Source organism: Pseudorca crassidens, chromosome 10 (genome assembly GCF_039906515.1).
Source record: "Pseudorca crassidens isolate mPseCra1 chromosome 10, mPseCra1.hap1, whole genome shotgun sequence".
Classification (NCBI taxonomy): Eukaryota; Metazoa; Chordata; class Mammalia; order Artiodactyla; family Delphinidae; genus Pseudorca; species Pseudorca crassidens.
This window is the reverse complement of record NC_090305.1, coordinates 41709198-41729696: the sequence shown is the minus strand read 5'-3', so window position 1 is coordinate 41729696 and position 20499 is coordinate 41709198. Positions and strand designations below refer to the sequence as shown.

Sequence of the window (20499 nt, the reverse complement as noted above, 5' to 3'; positions counted from 1 at the left end):
GCAAGTTAAGTCATCTCTCCGCGTCCTGGTGTCCTCAAGAGGATAATGAAGCTATTTATGTTTGTTGTGAGGATTGAATGAGTTCATCATGGGAAGTGTTTAGGCAAAGCACAGCTCGGGGCACATTGCTCAAAAAATGTCTGCTGTCTTTATTATAATTATCGATACCCAGGCTTCCACCCCTAAGTTCTGGGCCTCATAAACACTTCACCACACCCCAACTCAAGGACTTACCAGGTCCTAGGCCACTATACTCCCTTTCCTGGTCCTCCCAAACCCCGTAAAGGCTCTGCCAGCACCCCAGTTGATAAACCCAAAAACGTACATCCACTACATCAGCAGTTTCTGTTGACTGTACCCCCAAGATAAATCTCATCACTCGCTGCTACCACCCCGGTCCCAAACCCATCAGTTCTCCAGGTCTCTCTGCTCTGTGAACCCTTCCTCCCTCGAGACTAAACTCTCACTTGCCAGCAGAGTGAACTTTCTAAAACACAAATCAGATATCTATAGGCTTACCATCTGCCATACTTCCAATTGGTGAAAAAAAATCCAAACTCCTCACCAGGGTCTCTGAGCTCCGACATACATTAACCCCACCAACATCTTCACCTTGATTTTCCACCCCCCACCCTGTCATACCAGCCACACTGACCTTCGTTCTGCCCACAAACACCCCAAACTCATCCCGAGCCTTTGCAAGGAGCTCTGCACTGTTCACAGCTGCCTAACCGCATCAGGGCAAGGGTCCCCTCCTGGGAGAGGTATTCTCGGAATAAACAGAAACCTCTCCATGGCTCTCAACCACATTTCCCCATTTGGTTTGCTTTATAGCTCTGATCACTATCTGAAATTCTTATTTGCTTATCCATCTACCAGCGGTCTCCCTTACCTGGAACGGAAGCTCCGTTAGGACAAGGCAAAATACCCACCTTGCCAGACAGAAGGATGCCTGTAGCACAGCTGGCACTCAATAAAGATGCAGGGGGCTTCCCTGATGGCGCAGTGGTTGAGAGTCCGCCTGCCGATGCAGGGGACACGGGTTCGTGCCCCGGTCCGGGAAGATCCCACATGCCGCGGAGCAGCTGGGCCCGTGAGGCATGGCTGCTGAGCCTGCGCGTCCAGAGCCTGTGCTCCACAACGGGAGAGGCCACAACAATGAGAGGCCTGCGCACCGCAAAAAATAAATAAATAAATAATAAAGATGCAGGGTGCATAGGGGAAGGGGGAGGGAGGGTCTGCCAGGACCCAGCAGAGATCGACCCCCCAAACCCCCACTCCTGAATCACACTGCCTGGGAAGCCTGACACCAACATCTAGTCAGGAAAGCAAATTTCAGCAGAAGAGTAGAAGGCTGTAGCTTTTGATCCTAATATACTCCTCGAAAAGCCACCTCAGCCTGATTTCAACTCATAGATATTCCTTAATCATCAGTCCCCAAATTAGGTTTCCCAAAATACAGTCTCTCGGGTGCTCACATCAACCCAGAGTGAACTTTCAAACAACCGCCTCTGAACTCTGCTTGAGTTCATTTAAAAAGGAGACAAAAAGCCCCAGCCAAGGTGCCTATTCTACCTCACTTCTAAAGGCTGGGAGCACGCAACTGACACAGGGGAAAAAACTCAGTGTTCAGAGGTTGTTGGGGGGGGGGGGGTGTCTGTGTGTGTGTGTGCCTGTGTGTGTGTATCTGTGTATGTGTGTGTCTGTGTGTGTGTGTGTCCGTGTGTGTGTATCTGTGTATGTGTGTGTCTGTGTGTGTGTGTGTCCGTGTGTGTCTGTCTGTCTGTCTGTGTGTGTGTCTGTGTGTGTGTCCGTGTGTGTGTGTCTGTGTCTGTGTGTGTGTCTGTGTGTGTGTCTGTGTGTGTGTCTGTGTCTGTGTGTCTGTGTGTGTGTGTCTGTGTGTGTGTGTTTTAACCAAAGAAAATCTGCTGATCTTTTTCCCTTAATTGGTTCTGGGAATCAACAACTGACCACAGGAGGGTAAGCGTTTGGAACAGCTTCTCCTTATTATCGAATCCTTGATTATAATGATTAAGCCTGGACTTGTGGTTCTACTAAACCTCACTGAGCAACCTCACGGGTCACGTGCACAAGTGGGGACCACTCCCCTCAGGTTAGCGCTGTGGCATCGAGTCATAAAATGTCATAAAATTAGCATCCAGGGAGGTCAGAACTCCAAGAGACCTTGAACATCACTAACACCACCTCTTCAAGACAAAAAAGGAAACTGAGGCTCGAGAGATTATGTGAATTGCCCAAGGTCAGTGCTAGTGTCAGTCAGAGCACGGACACAGGCCCAGGGCTATCCAACTGCAAGACCAGTGCTACCACCACCATGACGCCATCCATACAAGCAAGGATGGCAGAGAGCCCGGCTCTTCATGGAGTAATCGGCAAGCTCAACTTACAGTCTGCCCCCAACCCATTTCTAAATCCACTTGCCAAAAGGGCTGAAAACGTCCCCAAGAATGCTGCTCGAATATGTCTTCAATGTCTGCTCTGTGACACAGCAGGAAAGCAAAGAAGAAAAGGTGTGTTGTGGCTTCGATGGGGGACAGAGATCATTTCAAAGAGGTAACAGTAAGGACACAGGTGTCCCCAGAAACCAGAGAAGAGGGAAGGGAAGTGTTCTCAGAGGAAAGTGATCGCCTGAGCTGTGTCCCACGGGATGACCAGCAGGGAGGCAGACAAAGAAGCCAACAAAGAGGAACTCCCAGGAGACAGAGCACAAAATTGAAGACTCTGAGGCATGAAAAGACTGGTAACCAAGGGCAGCTAAGTGCTGCTGAAACGCAAGGTTCAAGCAGGGAAGAGATGCGAGATAAGGTAGAAGAGCCAGGCTGTATCCTGCAGGCCAGGAGCCACTGCAGCAGGAAGTCACCCATCACATCTGTGTTTTAGAAAGATCTCTCCCGCCAAGAATTGAGACAGGATTTGAAGAAGACAGGACGAAGGGCTTTGAAGCCTCTCTCACAAAACAGCCAAGAACGATGACAACAGCCAGCAGATTTGATTGGGTGCTGTCTATGTAACAGACACCGTTTCCAGCACACATAGTAACCCATTTACTCTTCACACACAGGAAGTGGAGTCTATTAGTACCTTTGTACAGATGAGCAAACTGAGGCCCAGTGAGGCTGAGTTACTTGTCCCAGGTGTCACAGCTAAGGGGTCGATCTCCTAACCAACGCTACACACTTTCCTGACAAGCAAGAGATCCAGGCCAGAAGCAACACATCAGTAGAAGGGACGGAGGGAGGGGCTGACCGGCCCCCCACAGCCTGCACGCTGCCCTGCCCTTCTGCTCCAGAAACCAAATCAACCCACATTAGGAATTCCGTGACGCCAACCTCTCTGCCCGACTAAACAGCATAAGCCACCTGAATGCAAGCATTAGGTGTCGGTCTTCCAAAGACCCGGAACGAATATCGGATTGACGGAAGCCCACCCAAGGGTCTTCCCAGGTCTCTGGGAAACAGCCCCAGTCGAGGAGAGAGGGGGCAGAGATGACAGAACCCATCTCCCCACCTATTTCTCCAGCCCCCCGAAAGAGCACAGGACCTGGAGCCAGGAGTGGGAGAGGACCGCCCACATGTTCATTTTGCTCTGATCCATCACTTTACCTCACTCGTCTTGCACTTGTTTAGCTGTAAGGTGGGTAGATGTCTCCTATCACTAGGCCTCCACCCAACTCAGATTTAAAAAATAATCATCTTTGACAAGCTAGCAACATCTACTGAAATTTGTAAAGTATGTACCCTTTCATCCCGGGATTACGCACCTTGAACCCATGCAAAGAAACGTTTGCATGTGTGTACAAAGTAATAGGAACAAGAACATTCAATCTAGTGTAGTTCATCGCTGCAAAAATTTGGAACAGTTTAGATGTCCAGCGATAGGAGAATGGTGAAATAAATAAATCATGGCATATCCTATATAAGGGGACCTACAGCACCAGCACTGATGTTAACATACATCTATACATACTGACACAGAAGACATCCAGGATACGGAGTTAAGTACAAAACAGCAAGTGGTGACGCAACTTACATAGTAACTTACATAGAAGTAATTTATATAGGACTCCTCTTTTCCTTTTAACAATGATAAATATATGGTGGTATGTGAAGAGGAAAAGTCTATAAGGATACGTTCTAAAATTGTTCATGTCTGGTATCACTTGGAGGGAATCAAGGAAAATGTCACATTTTTTATTCTTTGAATTCTTCTATGCATCCAACACATAATAACAAGACAAAACAAGGCCACATCATAGTCAAATTCAGGCAGCTTGCACTAACAGCATGAGCCTCAGAGGCCTCAGCATCTTCCACATCAGGTCAGGCAGTCAGAGCCCAGGTCACCTCCTCAGAGGTTTGGCAGCTCCTTTCTGGGCTTCACATCTGCTCATCTGACAAGCTCCCCACGTCCACCACAAGTCAGCTGATAGTCCCTCCGATTATCTCTCCCCCAGAAGTGGGTGTGCATTGTGGAAAGAAAGGTGACCAGAGCGGTCAGGATGGGAGGCCACGCTATCCAGGAATCAGTCTGGAACACACTGCAATTAGGTGTAACACCTTCCACCCACCACATGACAAATCCATGCCTTGTGGTTCTCGGAAACAGAAATGCCAAATGTCTCCCAACTGAGTCAAATTCTCTGGAATCTAGAAGTTACAGCCTGGATAAGGAAATTCTTCCAGACAGTGATAAGCAAAAAAAAAAAAAAAAAAAAAAAAATTAGTATCCCATCTTACTTCTAGAAATTCGAAGTATTTTACACTACAGGCACATACACATTACACACACACACACACAAACTCGATTAGATCTTCTAAAATACCACATGCAATAGTAAATTACCATCCCTGTCCACTAAATAATACCCAAGAGAAAGTAAATGGACATCCAGCAGTTTCTCCTGTGCATTTACTAAGATCTGGCCCATGATCTCATCGCCCCTCATAACTATTCCATGAAGTGGAGGACAAACATCTAGCCCCGTGTTCCGGGGAAAATCCTAAAATAGGCAAACTTCCTTTAGACTTCTGTGAGCAAAGAGAGAAGCCTGCAGCCTCACTGGATCCACACCCAGAAGAGCCCAACGCTTCCGTTCATGGCTCGGCGAGACCATGGTTGGGATTTTTGTCATCACTGCTGAGAAATGTTTACCCTGCTATTTCTGACCCTCTTGTGTAAATATCAGCTATGCTTTACCCCCCAAATTTCAAGCCTGCGTAAAGGGTCCTTTTTAAGGAAATCCCAAGTACACAAGTATCAGAGTTACAGAAGCTGCAATTTTTGGCAGAGAGGATAACGCTCCGGAAGCTGTGAGAGGGGCCGAAGGGGACCCTTCTCTCTGGAAGCCCCTGGGAAGAGGGGAGGGGGACTGGGGAAATGGGTTCATTTTGCCGTTACCAGCATGACTCAACTTTCTCAACTCTACGAAAGGTTTATTAAGTGAATAGTTTTACTTTTTCTCAAAGAATTGAGCAATTTTTTTTTGCAACATTTCAGCAACGAGTTGACTTCAAGTGACTCTGGAAATCAAAAGGCTCCAAGCATCAGTGTTTTAAAGCAGCAACAGAGGACAGAGGAAACTGAGGTCCGTGGTCCAGTACACACATAACACATACTCATGTTACTTGGGAAAAAAGAACCCACAGGATCTCCAGTGTTACTGTGGCTGCAATTTTATCAACTTGATGACCCAATTCAACTGAAACCAAAAAAAAAAAAAAAAAAAAACTCTTCCCACCCCCAGCACCTCTGGCCGTCCATCTCCCCCCTAAGCCAATGCCTACCTGCACAGCTTAGCGAGCAATTTACAAGTTCAATGCTGACACGCCCCACAATCGAGGAAAATGTGTCCACAACAAGGAGGTAAATGCTTTGTGCTTAGTGTCCCCCGAGCCCTGATGAAGGGCCTCAGGCAGTCAGCACAACACGGCAGGGGGAAGAGGAGAAACGGTGCTGGACCAGAGGGCAGGAAACCGCCCCCCCCCCGAACGTCCTTGATGACACGATCCATCCCACCTTGCCCACCCCACAGGTGCCGGGCGGTTTCCTCCCACCCAGACCACCACAGCAGCTCTTGACAGCATCCTCTGCTCCTCCCAGGACCACCTTCCCAGAAGAGAGGTCCACCTGTGCGGCGCCTCTCCTGACACACCATCCAGATCCCGCCTGGCCCCTCTCCAGTCCCGCGACCACTTGGGCAGCCTCGCTCGAGCCACCTGGGAAGGATGGGCTTTGACGACCACGACAGGTTTTTTCTTCCTTCTAACGTGAATGTCACCCCCTCTGAAGTCTTCCCTCATCTCCCCAAAGAGGGAGATGCCTCAGAGCTGTCACAGGGCCAGGCCCCATCCCCAGGGGCAAGTGACACGGAGCTGGAGGCACGCCCTGGCTCCACAGCTGACCTTGGCCCAGTTCCTTACACGAGCCTCCGAAACAACTCCCTAAGTAAGTCTCGGTGCCCACACTGGCAAAACTGGAATATAAGGGCTAAAGTGAGTGGTGATTCCATTTAAGGGAAATAATTTCTAGAGAGAACTTAATGCAATGTTTGGAGCTCAGTAAAATCTCAGAAAGTGGCGTCTAGTAGAATATTATTAATAAGTAGCAGATACTCAAAGTTAATCAAAGACACTCCAACGTCCACCAACCTGGGGCAAATGACATCTTCCCCAGGCCTCAGTTTCCTCACCTGTAAAGCGGGGGTGGGGGGAGAGGGAACAGGAGATGAGGGAAGGGCACTGGACTAACACGGAACAGAACAGGAAAACAACCAAGAGCTAAACTGTGTAACAGCAGCAGGCTCTCTGAGAAAGCAGAACTTAAGTTTCCCTAACTTGAGAAATGTGCAGTTCACGGCTCTCAGGGGCAAGCGCTCTCTTGGATGCCCTTCCTCCTGGGCTTTGCCTTAAATTATTTTCATTATAATGCTACTTAAGTCTGTCCAAATCTAAAGCTTCATACGCTTTAGCCCTTATAAAACTGTAAGGTGAGACAATGTAAAAATTGGATAAAAACCAATAAAAGAGAGCTCAGCTTTCGCTGAACGTGACGTATGACAATGATGCAATTTTGTTCCGTGTGCTCGACTGCTCACACAGTGTGTTAAGTACAAGAATACCTGGAGAGAGTTCCTGGCAACTCTGTGGGGCTCTACCACCGCGGGGCTGGAATCCCCTCAGCCAGCCAGCCACCGCTCTTCTCTAACGGACTGTCGTGAACCCTTTGTTCATGAATTTCCAGCCCTCGTCTGACCCAAAACACAATTTCTGTGATAAGTCCACATCTGTCCTTTCCCCTTCGCTACAGACAAGCAAAGGGGTGTGCAACAGACGATCAAAGGGGTGCGCAGTCTAACGCTGGCAGGAAATCTTTATGACATGCCTCATTTGGAAGGTCACCTGGATGTTACAGAATCTATGATTTTTTTAATTATTATTTAAAAGAATATTAAAAATTTACTTTTGGTTTTAAAAAATAACTTGCAAATTCCCAGGAAGATGTCTTTAAACTCTAGTTTAAAACACATTGTTTCCTCAAAAATCAAGAAAATATTATATTCTGGTGAAAGAACTGAGTAACTGTATAAATATTATAGATTTGTTATATGGGAAAAAAACATGGTTTACTAATAAAAGCGTCTTGCCATAGTATCCAGAAAGATCTTAGACATCACAGACCTAACTGTACGTGTTCTGGGTGCATTCTCTCTTCAATCCCAAGAACCACCCTATAAAGTAGGTGCTACCGTGACACGTGAGGAAACCGAGGCTTGAAGAAAGAATGAAAGTGATGGAGCAGCACCTAAACTGATTCCAGCAGCCATGCCCCCTGCTCCTTCCAGACCAGCCCTGAGAGCCTCTGCAGAGGACGGCCAGCCACGCACAGCAGGGATCCAGGGGAAACCAGCTGGGGGAGAGATGCAGAGGGAAGGTGGCATTCTCAAAGAAGAAATGACAGGACCTAGTGACAGGATGGATGGAGGCAAGCAGGTAAGTCCCTGAACCTGTGAGCCAGGAAGAACGGCTGGCCCGGCCTCCAGAAATGGAACTGCTGGGGAGAGAAGCCAGTGCAGGGGGCCAGACCTAAACTGAAACACAGTGGGTTTAAGACAAAAGGGACTTATTCCAAGTGGGGATGGATATCCTCTCAACAGATCACAGGCGAAGAGGTTGAAGTCTCATTACACAGGAATTATGTTTACAAGGCATGAAGATTATTTCAAACAGACAAGTCGGTCAAAAGTGTCCAGCACAAGGGAATTCCCTGGTGGTCCAGAGGTTAGGATTTGGTGCTTTCACTGCCAGGGGCCCAGGTTCAAACCCTGGTTGGGGAACTAAGATCCCACAAGCCTCACGCACGGCCAAAATACAAAAGCGTCCAGCATAGAAGAGATGGAGAACAAAGATAGGCAGGACAGGACCACTGAATTCTGAACATCTGTGTCTTTACTAATTCCCATAGACCAGTGCACAGTACAAGTCAGGTCTGGGACAGGCAATCACGATGGCGAAGAAACAGGGCTATCTCCCCATGACAGCACGTAAGGACTCATCCAGGCAACAGACATGCCCACTGTGTCCCAGATACTGTCCTAGGTTCAGCCACAAACAAAAACCCCCTTGCTGGCACGGAGCTTAAGTTCTGGCTGAGGAGACAAAGAACGAGCAAGCAAGGACACAGTCTGGAATCAGGGGGTGATGAATGTTCTAAGGGCTAGGGAAAAATATAAAGCAGGATACGAGAAAGAAGGAAGGGCAGGGGCAGGTATCTGAGATAATGTCATCTGGCGATCACGGAAGGACTGACTGAACTCTAAGAGGAGGTGACAGGATGAAACTCAACTTTTTAACCTAGAGAGGCTTGAGAGCGTTCACTCCAAGTGTCTGCTGCCTAGTAGACCAGGCCCTGCAGTGGTCTAGAGAGACCACAGTAAACACATGTTTGAAGGTAGCTGAGCATCGTGCACAGATTGAGGGGAAAACTGATGTCATCAGGAACACAGAGAGGAAGGCAGGAGAGGAAGACAAAACAACCGCACCACGTGGATGACCTTCACTTCTGCAGACCTGGATATTCTCTGACTCCATTAGAGAAGGACAGATGCTGGAGCAGTGATGAGCTTCAGGGGACAAGAAAGCAGCAGAGGAGAAAGATCTGCATCAGACTCAGCAGCCTTCATTCAACAGATAAACAGGGGTTTACCCAGCAGGACCCACTGGACGCCGAGCTCGTGCTCCCAAGGGGGCACCTCGAGGTGTCTCTGTTAACACACACCCCAAAGGGATGGGGCTGGGGGAGGGGACCAGCTGGAGGATGGGAAGGGGTAGTGAGGCCAAAGGTGAGGGCTCTAGTCCCCTGCAGCCATGAGAGGCTCACAGGGTGGAGACACTGCTGAGGACGGTGGTGCGGGTTCAGCAAAAGGTCGGCAGATTAGGTCAGTAACCACTGCGGCATCTGATAACTGCAGTGCCCGCTCCAACCACACCCACCACACCTGTACTAAAGTCACTGTCTCCCCACAAAGCTGCTGATTAAACCTTCTTTAATCTCTGTATCCCCCACAACTAGCAAATCCTGGAGGGTCAATAAAGGCTCTACTGAGGTCAAGCTTTCATGACAGGAGTAAACCAGGAGGGGCTAAATAACTGAGGTTCTTCTGATGGAGGTGAGAAGCCCAATAGTCCAGATTCCTGCTCAGTTGGCAGATACATGAAAGAGGAGAGCTGTGGGGTGGGGGGGTGTGGGGGAGCTGGCCATAGCGACTGTATCACACCAGCTGTACAGCCCTGAAAGTCACTTCAATCCTGAGTCTCAATTTGGAAAACAAGGGGATTGGAGCAAATCAGAGGCTGCAGACTTTCAGGGAGAGGAGATGCTTTTCTCAGTGCTGAAGGCTGGGGAGCATGTGTACTTTTGCTATTGGGGTTGGGGGATGCAGGCTTCCCCTTTGGCTGCAAATGAATCGCAGAGACGAGAACATAATACAGGTATGGCCACCACCACGAGGACCTTGGAGGTTTGTCCGAAGAAGAGGCCCACTGGTGACGTGGCAGGTAAGAGGACGGGCTGGGGGAGGGGGCCAGGACTGCAGTGAGCAGCGGTAATGAGTTATGCAGACCTCAGACGGGAGACAACGGATGCCCAAGCAAAGACTGTGAATGAAACATCCATGTTTTGGAGGCGGTTGCTGGAGTCTGGCTTGTACACACCCAGGCACACGAAAAGTCAGGGAGAAACAGATTTTACACAACTTGAAAACTATGAAACTACTTTAAGAGCTGTAAGAGCAATTACCCATATGCCAGACCACTTCTAGCCTTTGAAAAGCTTGTTTATTACCATATTTACTGAGGGCTATCAGACTGTATTTTGAGCTTCTGAGAAGTTTCCATTTAGAATCAGTAGAAATACCTGACACATCCAAACCCCATAATTTCCCATACCAAGCTGAATCCCCCAACATTACAGAAAAACCCACAAACTTTGCAGAAGGGAGTGAAAAGCCAATCCAGTCACAGGAAACCTTCCAGCTCTACAAAAGAAAACAAACAAACAAAAACACCACAAAGAGCACTGAAACATTTCTAGTCCAACAGCTTTTCACTCAAGCTTTAACAACTTTATTCTGAAGCCCTTGAAAAGTATTAAATTACATACAGTATTCTATATTCCTGGCAGTAGCAATGCCTAAAACTTATTATAACTTAAGGCAGTAAGTGAACTCATGACTTTTAAGTCAAATTTAAGGACGCTAAAGGCCAGACAGAACCATGTGTTTGAAAATGCCCGCAAAATAATAATGCCGGAGGGAACTGGATGGCTTTTCTGCTTCTAAGCTAAATAAAGCCTGGGGGGCTTTGCAAAGATCCTAGTGAGGACAATCACACACACACCCCCATTGCACACAGCAAACCATCCAATCAATTCTACACAGACCAAGGAAAGTTAATCCAAGAAGAATAACAACACTTGAAATGTTGAGAAAAACACAGTTCTGCTGTTTAAAACACTCTATCGGGCTGGAGGACAAATCGGGTCATTCTAACATGCCAGAACATTTGACTGGTGAGTGTTTCTGTGACCATGTCTTGGCTTTGTGTTAACAAAGGGTCCTGCAAGACATCTGAGTTCCAACGCTCGGGCCTCAGGTCCTCTCTCGCCTGCCAGCAGCCTCCCTACTTCCTGCACACCTTCGGATTAACTGCCCCGACTTCCTGCACAGCCCTGGATTTGGGCTACCTTCCTCCTTCAGGCTTACTTAAGCTAAGTTTTCCGGGCAAGCTCGAAGGGTAAAAGTTCGCAGTCCCTGACCCTCCATTAAAGCACAATCAGCATGTGTCGCTTGACAAGCCTGGCCGCGGCAGGGTGATTAATTTACATAAACAACTCTGAAGAGGTAACTCATCGCTGCAAGGGCAGAAGTCAGCAGGCTGAACCTGGCCGCTCTGGGAGCGGCGGCTGCAAGCCTGGCCCACCCGGCAGAGCCTCTGCTGACGTTCACCGCGGCTCCTTCCACGCAACAGGTCCACGCAGGCAGGGCACCAGGGCACTTGCCCACAGCTCCGCGCGCGCAGCCCCCCTCCTGCCCCGCCCCCCACGGCCGGTCCCGAAGCCCGGGCAGCTACGGCTCTTCCCGGCACGGCCCACCCGTGATAAGGCCCGGAGCACATTCTTCGGAAGATGCCGAGATAGCGCGGCTCTCTCGCGCGCTGCCCACCTCCTCCCGGCCCAGTCCAGGCCGAAGGGAAAAGGCGCCCCGGCCAGCGATCGGGGAATGCGAGACAAGGAGACCGCCCCGGGAGCCGGATGCCGCGCTCGGTCCTTCCAGCCGGGAACGGCCCCGGCCACCTGGCTCCTCACCTGCCCGGTCACAAGTGCCGGGCACTAGTACCTAGATATGTATATAAACTACTTATCGGCACAGAACGTTTTCCCAACTGCACAAGCTACAACGACTACTCAGAAAACAGCAAGTCGCTTTGTATAGAAAGAAAAGGAACTTTTCGGGAGGGGGAGGGGAGGGGAGGAGGAGGCGTGTGGGAGGAAGAAGCAGGTGAATGAACGTAGACGTGGTTTCCGCGGGACCTGCCTGCCGGGTCCCGAGGTGGAAAAGGGGGCGAGAGGGGAGGGGAGGGGAGAGGAGGGGACGGGGTGGGGGGAAGGGGAGGGCGCGAGGCTGGCGGGGCCCGGCCGCGCTCCCCCAGGGCGGCGCGCAGGTGAGGCTGGACACTCACCTCCGGCAGCTCGCGGAGCTGGTTGGCATCCAGCAGCAGCTCCTCCAGGCTGCGGGCGTAGCGGTAGATCTCCTCGGGGACGTAGACCAGCGAGCAGTGGCGCTTGTCGATAGTCTCCACATGACGGTTGCACCGCCACAGGGGGATGCAGTGGAACATCGCCGCCCGCCGCCGGGTCCCGAGCCGCGGAGACCTAGGCTCCCCGCCCGCTCCGCCCGCCCGGCGGCTGCGCTCCGCCCGCCGCCCACCCCGCGCTCGTTGGCCCCCGTGCTCGCTCGCACCTCGCGCCGGGCTCCACGCTCCCAAAAGCGCCCAGGAACCTCGGGCGAGAGCCCCCCCCCCCGGCCCCGCGCCCCCGCCCGCCCGCCGCTGCGCCCCTCCCACCCTCCGGCCGCACCGCAGCCGCCACCGCCGCGCTGAGCTTCCTACTCGCCGCCGCCGCGCGACTGAGCATGCGCGCCAGTGGGCTCGCGCCCAGGGCGGCTCCCGCCCGAGAGATGCTCCGCTCCGGGTTTTCGCGGCGACCTGGATCCGGAGGGTCGGGGTAGCAGCGGTCAGACGCTAGCGGTCCCCCTACTCAGGCTGGGACCCAGGGAGTGTCGCGGCATCGGAGGGAGCCCCTCTGAAGGAGCCCGGGGCAAAGAAGAGGCAGGGGCAAGGCAGCCCGGGGGGAGCAGAATAACTTTGTTTTTTACTTTTACTTAACTCGCTCTCCTCGCTCCCCTTCCCCAAAACCACTTTCCCTTCCGGGGTCAGGCGGGACCGCCCCGAAGCGTACCTTGCGCGCCGTGGGCGGCCGGAGCCCCAAGGTTCCGTGTGGTTTTGAGGTGTCTCCGCCGCCCTGGCTGCGGCTTTCTTGGCCACTTGCGTGCGCGCTGCTCCAACACCCCCCGAAGTGAGCGGGCCGCCCCCGGCCCCGCACGGCACCCCGGCCCCTGCCCTGCCCCTGGTCCTCGGGCACCGCCTGCAGGCTGTGTAGCATTCTCAGTAATCATCGTCTCTGTACACAGTAATAGGAGATCCCTCTCCGCAAACCACCAACACAGGCGTCAGAGAGTCTACGAGATTCTCACAGATGTGGATGCACCCCATCAGGAGCCCACATACAAAAACGAGCTGGCAAAGATTAGTTTCTGAGCCCGTTCCAGCCTGGCCAGATGTTGGTCCCTGGCGACTAGCCTGGACAGGTGAGGAGGGAGGAGCGGGAGAGGTGGGGCAGGTCTCGCGGGGGCTGCCGGCTGAGCATCCTCCATCTGGCTCCTGCGTTTCTGCACCAACACCCAGTCTCTTGCAAACAGTAGACTGCAGCCCAAGGAGTAGCTGGGGAGGACCCAGGAGGCTCACCACTGGGTGATAATGACCATTCCCTTGCCCCTGATTCGTATCAAGGGACTAGGACCAGAACCCTGAACTGACCCTCTTCCTATCTCCAAATAACCAAACTGGCTCCTTCGCAAAGGGTTGCTGACCAGGTGAAAACCAATCACATTTATGGATTGTTTTTTGGGGGTCTACTCTGACTCCTCACCTGGCCCCCTCCCTAGTCCTCACACCTTCTGCTTCAAGTGAACTGGGCCTGTGACCTCTGAGTAGACACCACCCAGGCTTTTCCACCCCCACTACTGCCCCCAAACTGCTAAAATCTGGAGCCACGGAATCCGCGTTTCTGCAGAAGACTGAAAGCTGAGTGCGCTCCATGGCCAAAGCAAATCTGGGTCCAAAACTAGTTTTTGCAAGGTATATGTGGTCTCAGTTCCAACCGTGCACCAGACAGTTTTCCTGGGGTGAGTGGGGAGGGGAACATTTCATCATTTCAACTCTACTAGGACAGCTTTTCACTTCCCAGTCAGTGAGGATAGGTCCAAGTACCATTGCCTTGTCTGCTTCTACCCTGGCATTATCACCTTAACTCTAATTCAAATCAATCCCTAAACTCCACTGCCCTACCCACTCCACCTTGTCCTGGCTTGATTCCTACATTCTCAAGGGAGGTTACCCGGACTTTGAACCTTAGTCACTCTTCCTTCATTCTTGCATTCCAGAAACCCACTTTGTGCCACCTTTAGTGGGAGACTGTGGTTCCTGCCTGAGAGCCTGGGTCTGGAATGGTAAGCAAGTCACTGGCCTTGTAAGTTTTCCAACTGCTTAAAAATAATAATAAAAATAAAGAAGGCCTGGCCCCCCATCTTAATCTTCTATTGACTTCCAGAGATTATCACACTAGATTATTATAATAAACACCAAATGTGTCTTTAAAATGTGGCTGATCTTTTTAAAAATTCAAACCTCAAGAAGCATTCCCTGTGTGCCTCTCCATGGCACTTATACTTCCCTGTGTTAGATTATTTTTGTATCACCTTAATCCCCAAAAGACTGTGACCTTTTGGACATCAGGTACTCTCTCACTTGCTCTGTAGACCCCTGCAACTACCATAGTTCCATATGTACGCTGAATGACCGGCTTGTCTTGGCTCTTTGGAAAGTCAGTGGCAGAATTCTTGACTTTCCTCATTTCCAAAGATTTGCCGAGAATCTGAAACCTTAGTCTGGTAAGAGAGAAGAAATGAAAACACTTTGCCAAGTGGAGAATTAGGGAAGCAATTCTTTATCCTCCTGAAGAGTTTGAGGGTTTCCCTATTGATATAATTTCTAGTTTCTTTCCCCATATGTATATGATTTGGACTCAAACAAAATTTAGACGACCATAGAAATCTAATTTTTTTGGAATAATGCAATTCATTTTCAGTGTGAACCATTTTTCACATCCGTTGGGGCTAGAGAGGTCTGACTTTCAACTCTGGCTCTGCCACCTAATAGCTTTGTTGAACAGGTTGCTTCACTTTTATAAGCCTCAGTTTTATCAGCACAAATGAGGACAATGGTCCACGGGTTGTTATCAGGATTAAATAAGATGGTGTTAGTAAAACGCTTAGCATAGTGTCAGGCACACATCTGTTCAATCAATAAATATTCACTATGTACTGGTTTGTCTGTGTAATCAACGTCTATCTTTGTTTTGGGGGTCACTCACTTTGGAGAAACCAGCTGCCGTGTTGAGCAACCCAATAGAGAGACCCACACGACAGTCTTCCCCATAGCTATGTGAGTGAGTAATCTTGGAAGCCAACCGTCCAGTCTCAGTCACGCCTTCAAATGACTGTAGAACCAGCCAATCCCCTAAGTGCAACCTCCTGATAGACCAGGAACCAGGACCACTCAACTAAGCTGCTCCTGGATTCTGAACTCTCAGAAACTGTGTGAAACAAATGTTTGTTATTTTAAGCTGCTAAGATTTGGTGTAATTTGTTACACAGCAACAGGTAACTAGTAAATGTACTTACCATGCTCCACACATGGTGCTGCAGATAGGTCTTGCCCTCATGAAGCTTATACTCTAAGGTTAAGAACGATATATTCTCCGTTAATGGGGGGCTTCCCAGGTGGCGCAGTGGTTGAGAGTCTGCCTGCCGTGAGGGTTCGTACCCAAGTCCGGGAAGATCCCATGTGCCATGGAGCGGCTGGGCCCGTGAGTCATGGCCGCTGAGCCTGTGCGTCCGGAGCCTGTGCTCCGCAACGGGAGAGGCCACAACAGTGAGAGGCTCGCATACCGCAAAAAAAAAAAAAAAAAAGTTCTCCATTTATGGTGTTGTTGTTGTACTATTATTAATTTTTTGACTATGATGGTTGTCATTAATTTCTTTTAAAGTGAAAGTCCGAAGTGATAGCTGGTAAGATGGGGTAAAATGGGGATTCAGAGGTTTGAGCATGTGAATTTTAAAGGGAGACACCACCCCCATCCGCTAGAATGACTAAAAAGAAAAAGATTGATAGTCTCAAATGTTACTGATATGGAGCAACTGGAACTCAGGCTTTGCTGGTGGGGGTGTAAAATGATAAAACCACTTTTGGAAAACAATTTTTAAGTTTTTTTTATAAGTATATACCTACCTTAATTATCCAGCCATTCTACCCCTGGGTATTTCCATACAAAAGCTTGTTTACAAATGGCGATAGCAATTTTGTTAAAGATAGCCAAAAACTGGAAACCATCCAAATAGTCATCAACAGATAAATGAATACTACACTGAAACAATGGAATAACAACAATAAAAAGAAGTTTGTTCCTCTTCTACTACTTTTCTAATGTTACTAATACTTGTAACAATGTGGATGAATTTCAAAAACAGCATGCTTAGCAAAAAAAGCCAGACACAAAAAAGTATATACTGTATGATTCCTTTTATATACATATATAAATTCTAGAAAATGCAAACTAGTATAAGTGGTACAACGTAGATCACTGGGTACCTGCAGCCAGGGATTCAGGAAGAGATGTGGATAGAAAGATTGATGGCAAAAGGCATGAGGGAACTGTTTGGGATGATGGAAATATTCTACATCTATAAAATTAATTTAAAAAGTTAACAAATAGTATACAGGTAAATATACCCAACAGGCAGTTGTAAATTACATCCAGGGCCAAGTCATGTTGTGTGATTTATTTATTGAGTGGCCGCTATGTGCCAGTCACTGATCAATTTACTGAGTTCTGGAGGCTGGGAAGTCCAAGATCAAGGCACCAGTAGATATGATGTCAGGTGAGGACCTGCGTCCTGGTTCACAAATGATCGTCTTTTCACTGTGTCCTCACACAGTACAAGGGAACAGGGGAACTCTCTGGGGTCTCTACTATAAGGGCACTAATCCTGTTCATGAGGGTGCCACCCTCATGATCTAATCACCATCCAAAGTCTCTGCCTCCAGATACCATCACATTGGGGATTACATTTCAAAATATAAACTTAGAGGAACACATATTCAGTCTATAGCATTTTATCTTCTCTGCTGGATGGCAGCTGAAATTTTGTGTTGAGTTATTTTATGCTTAACTGAGATGCTTGAAAACTGAACTACACATGCATAATTAAAGGTCAGTCAGAGATACAGGCAGAGTTTATGCAGAATTTGGAGCATCCACTGTCACTCAATCCTTTCTGAGGTTTCCCCCTTTCACTTCCCAACTGCTGTGGTCACCCCAGCTCTGTCAGACTGCTCTAAACATTAGCTGTTTTCATTTATACAAGAAATATTACCTGTTCTGTGCAGTAGAGAATAGTGGCTACGCTTGTTAAAACCATGAAAACAGAACCTCACCTAGTGTTATTTCCTCTTTCCAGTGTAGACTCCCCTTCAGTTTCCACTTGCTTTTGGTCACTCTCCAGGATCTTCAGATAGTTTTTTCTTAATATTTTGTCCAACATTATAATTGTTATCTGTGGGAAGGTTGGTCTGATAACCTTCCCACTCAGTCATTACTAAAGATAAAACACTATTCCCTGCTTTTTATTAATCAGAATCATTTATTTATTCAGCTTTACAGGTTGTAATAGTATGTAAACAGTCTAAAATTTCACATTACGAAGACTTAAACTGCTCCTCCATTCAGAGAAGTTACAGATGAGCAGTTTGTGTTTATCTACTCTTCTGTTTTTCTCAATCTGATAAATGTGCTCATGATGAGACAAATATTGAACAACATTTTGCCTTGATGGAGATGAGCAAACACTGTCTGTCATGTAGGCTGGTGGAAAAAACTCATAATTTTGCACTGAATTTTTGCATCTGCTGCTAACTAGGGATGAGATCTTGGGTGATTCATATTAACTCCAGTATTCATTTTCTTTATTTCTGCAAAAGAGATGAAAAATGCCACCCTCAAAAAGCTGTCAAGAAAACTGTGGATTAATGTAGTCAAAAGAGCTTTCCGTGCCCCAGAAAACTATACATTAGACATTAGTCACTGTCAGTACTCTTTTCTCAGTTACCAGCCAAAAGAAAGCCTATCCTGTGAGTACTCCATTTGGGTAAACAATATGTAAATTATTGGATTGGGAGAAGTTAGACTGTAAAGTTTTCAACATGAAAGAGACTATACCAGAGGAGCCCAGTACAAACTATAGCACCAACCACTGAATCCATCTTTTTCTCTGCCTCTGTCTCACACCTTCCGTCTCCAGTAAACAGAAACACGTGGGGCAAAGCCTAAAGGAGGCTCATGAGCACGCTTCCTCGGGTTGGAGCGACGATTTCCATTTGTATAATGCTTTTTAGTTTAAAGAGCCATAACATACACCATCTCACTTGATCAAAATGTATTTTTTAGTCATTTGGATAAACACAGAGGCTTCATTTATTGCTTCATTTGTTTTCCACCTTGATCCACAAAGGATTTAAGAAGAGCATAAAGATTATCCTTTACTCATATCACTCTTATTTTATAGTTATGGTGCCTACAATATAAATTAAAGTATTATGGACACTAAGTCTTCACTGAAGGCCAAGACCTACTGCATAAAAAATAAGAGAAAAAGATATCAATGAGCAGAACTGTGTTCCTTCTAACAACCAGGGTCATTCAGACAATTCAAATACCACTGCTAATAAAAGTGTGTTGATCAGTTCACTAGAATAAACCTAGAAAAGGTCATGTTTCTCCAGTGAATTTTGCACCATCCATAACATTTATGTAAACTTGACTGGAGAAATAACACCTTTTAAGCCCTGTCAGAGTAAAATGTTGTGAGGTTACTGATAAGGGTTATTTTTAATTTTAGTTTTATTAAGGTATAATGGACATACAAAACTGTAAGATATTTAAAGTGTATATCATGGTGATTTGTATACATTGTGAAAGGATTCCTTCATATAGTTAATTAACACATCCATTACCTTACACACTTAGCTCTTTCTTTCTTTTCTTTTCTTTTTTTTTTTTTTGGTAAGAGCATTTATGTTCTAATTTCTTAGCAAATTTTAATTATACAATACAATGTTATCAACTATAGATACCATGTTTTACATTAGCTCATAAGACATTATTCATCTTATAACTGAAAGTTTGTGCCCTTTTACCAAATTAACTCTTTTCCCTCTGCCCCCTGGCAACCACCTTTCTACCCTCTGTTTCTATGAGTTTGACTCTTTTTTTCAGATTCCACATGTAAGTGATACTATGTAGTATTTACCTTTCTCTGTTTGATTTTTGTGTATGGTATAAGAAAGGGGTCCAGTTTCATTCTTTTCCATGTGGCTCTCCAGTTTTCCCAGTACCATTTACTGAAGAGTCTATTGTTTCCCCATTTTATATTCTAGGATCCATTGTAGTAAATCAGTTGACCAAATATCCATGGATTTATTTCTGGGCTCTGTATTCTGTTCCTTTGATCTATGTGTTTTTATACCAATACCGTACTGTTTTGATAACTATAGCTTTGTAATATAGTTTGAAATTAGGACACTTGATGCCTTCAGCCTCATTCTTCTTTCTCAAGATTGCTTTGACTTTTCAGGGTTTTTTGCAGTTGCATGCACATTTTAAGATTGTTTGCTCTATTTCTATGAAAAATTCCATTGGAATTTTGATATTGATTGCATTGACTCTGTAGATTGCTTTGAGTAGTATAGACATTTTAACAATATAATTTTTCGAATCCATGAACATGAAATATCTTTCCATTTATTTGTGTTTCATTCAGTTTCTTTAATCAATGTTTTTTCAGTGTACAGATTTTTCACTACTTTGTTCCTAGGTATTTCGTTCTTTCTGATGCAATTGTAAATGGGATTGCTTTCTTAATTTCTCTTTCTGATAGTTCATTATCAATGAATAGAGACACAACTGATTTTAGTCTATTGATTTTGTATCGTGAAAATGTACCAAATTTGTTATTAGTTCTAACCGTTTTTGGTGGAGTTTTTAGAGTTTTCTATCTATATAATATCATGTCACCTGCAAATAGAGATAGTTTTTTGTTGTATTTTTTTTGCGGTACGCAGGCCTCTCACTGCTGTGGCCTCTCCCGTTGCGGAGCACAGGCTCCAGACGCGCAGGCTCAGCAACCATGGCTCACGGGCCCAGCCGCTCCGTGGCGTGTGGGATCTTCCCAGACCGGGGCACGAACCCGTGTCCCCTGCATTGGCAGGTGGACTCTCAACCACTGCACCACCAGGGAAGCCCTAGAGATAGTTTTACATCTTTCTTTCTGATGTGGATGCCGTTTATTTATTTTTTTTCTTGCCTGCTTGCTCTGGCTAGATCTTCTAATACTCTATTGAATAAAAGTGACAACAGTGGGCATCTGGTCTTGTTCTGGATCTTAGGGAAAATCAGCTTTTCACCATTGAATACTATGTTAGCTGTGGGTTTATAATATATCGACTTTATTATGTTGAGCTATGTGCCCTA

At 47.3% G+C, this 20499-nt stretch overlaps 1 protein-coding gene across 2 annotated transcripts in view; it reads right to left on the bottom strand.

Moving 5' to 3' along the window:
* Nucleotides 1-13166, bottom strand: part of LRRC1 (leucine rich repeat containing 1) — a 127551-nt gene extending 114385 nt beyond the window's left edge. Inside the window, exon 1 of one of the 2 annotated variants that reach the window (XM_067753436.1) lies at nt 13033-13166. Coding sequence is in view for 1 of the 2 variants with exons in the window: in XM_067753435.1 (XP_067609536.1) it covers nt 12255-12413 (159 nt within the window). In the remaining variant the exon portion in view is untranslated. Of the gene's footprint in view, nt 1-12254; nt 12511-13032 lie in introns of those variants that run through there. The other variant, XM_067753435.1, reaches the window with a different exon arrangement.
* Between the last annotated feature and the right edge of the window lie 7333 nt (nt 13167-20499).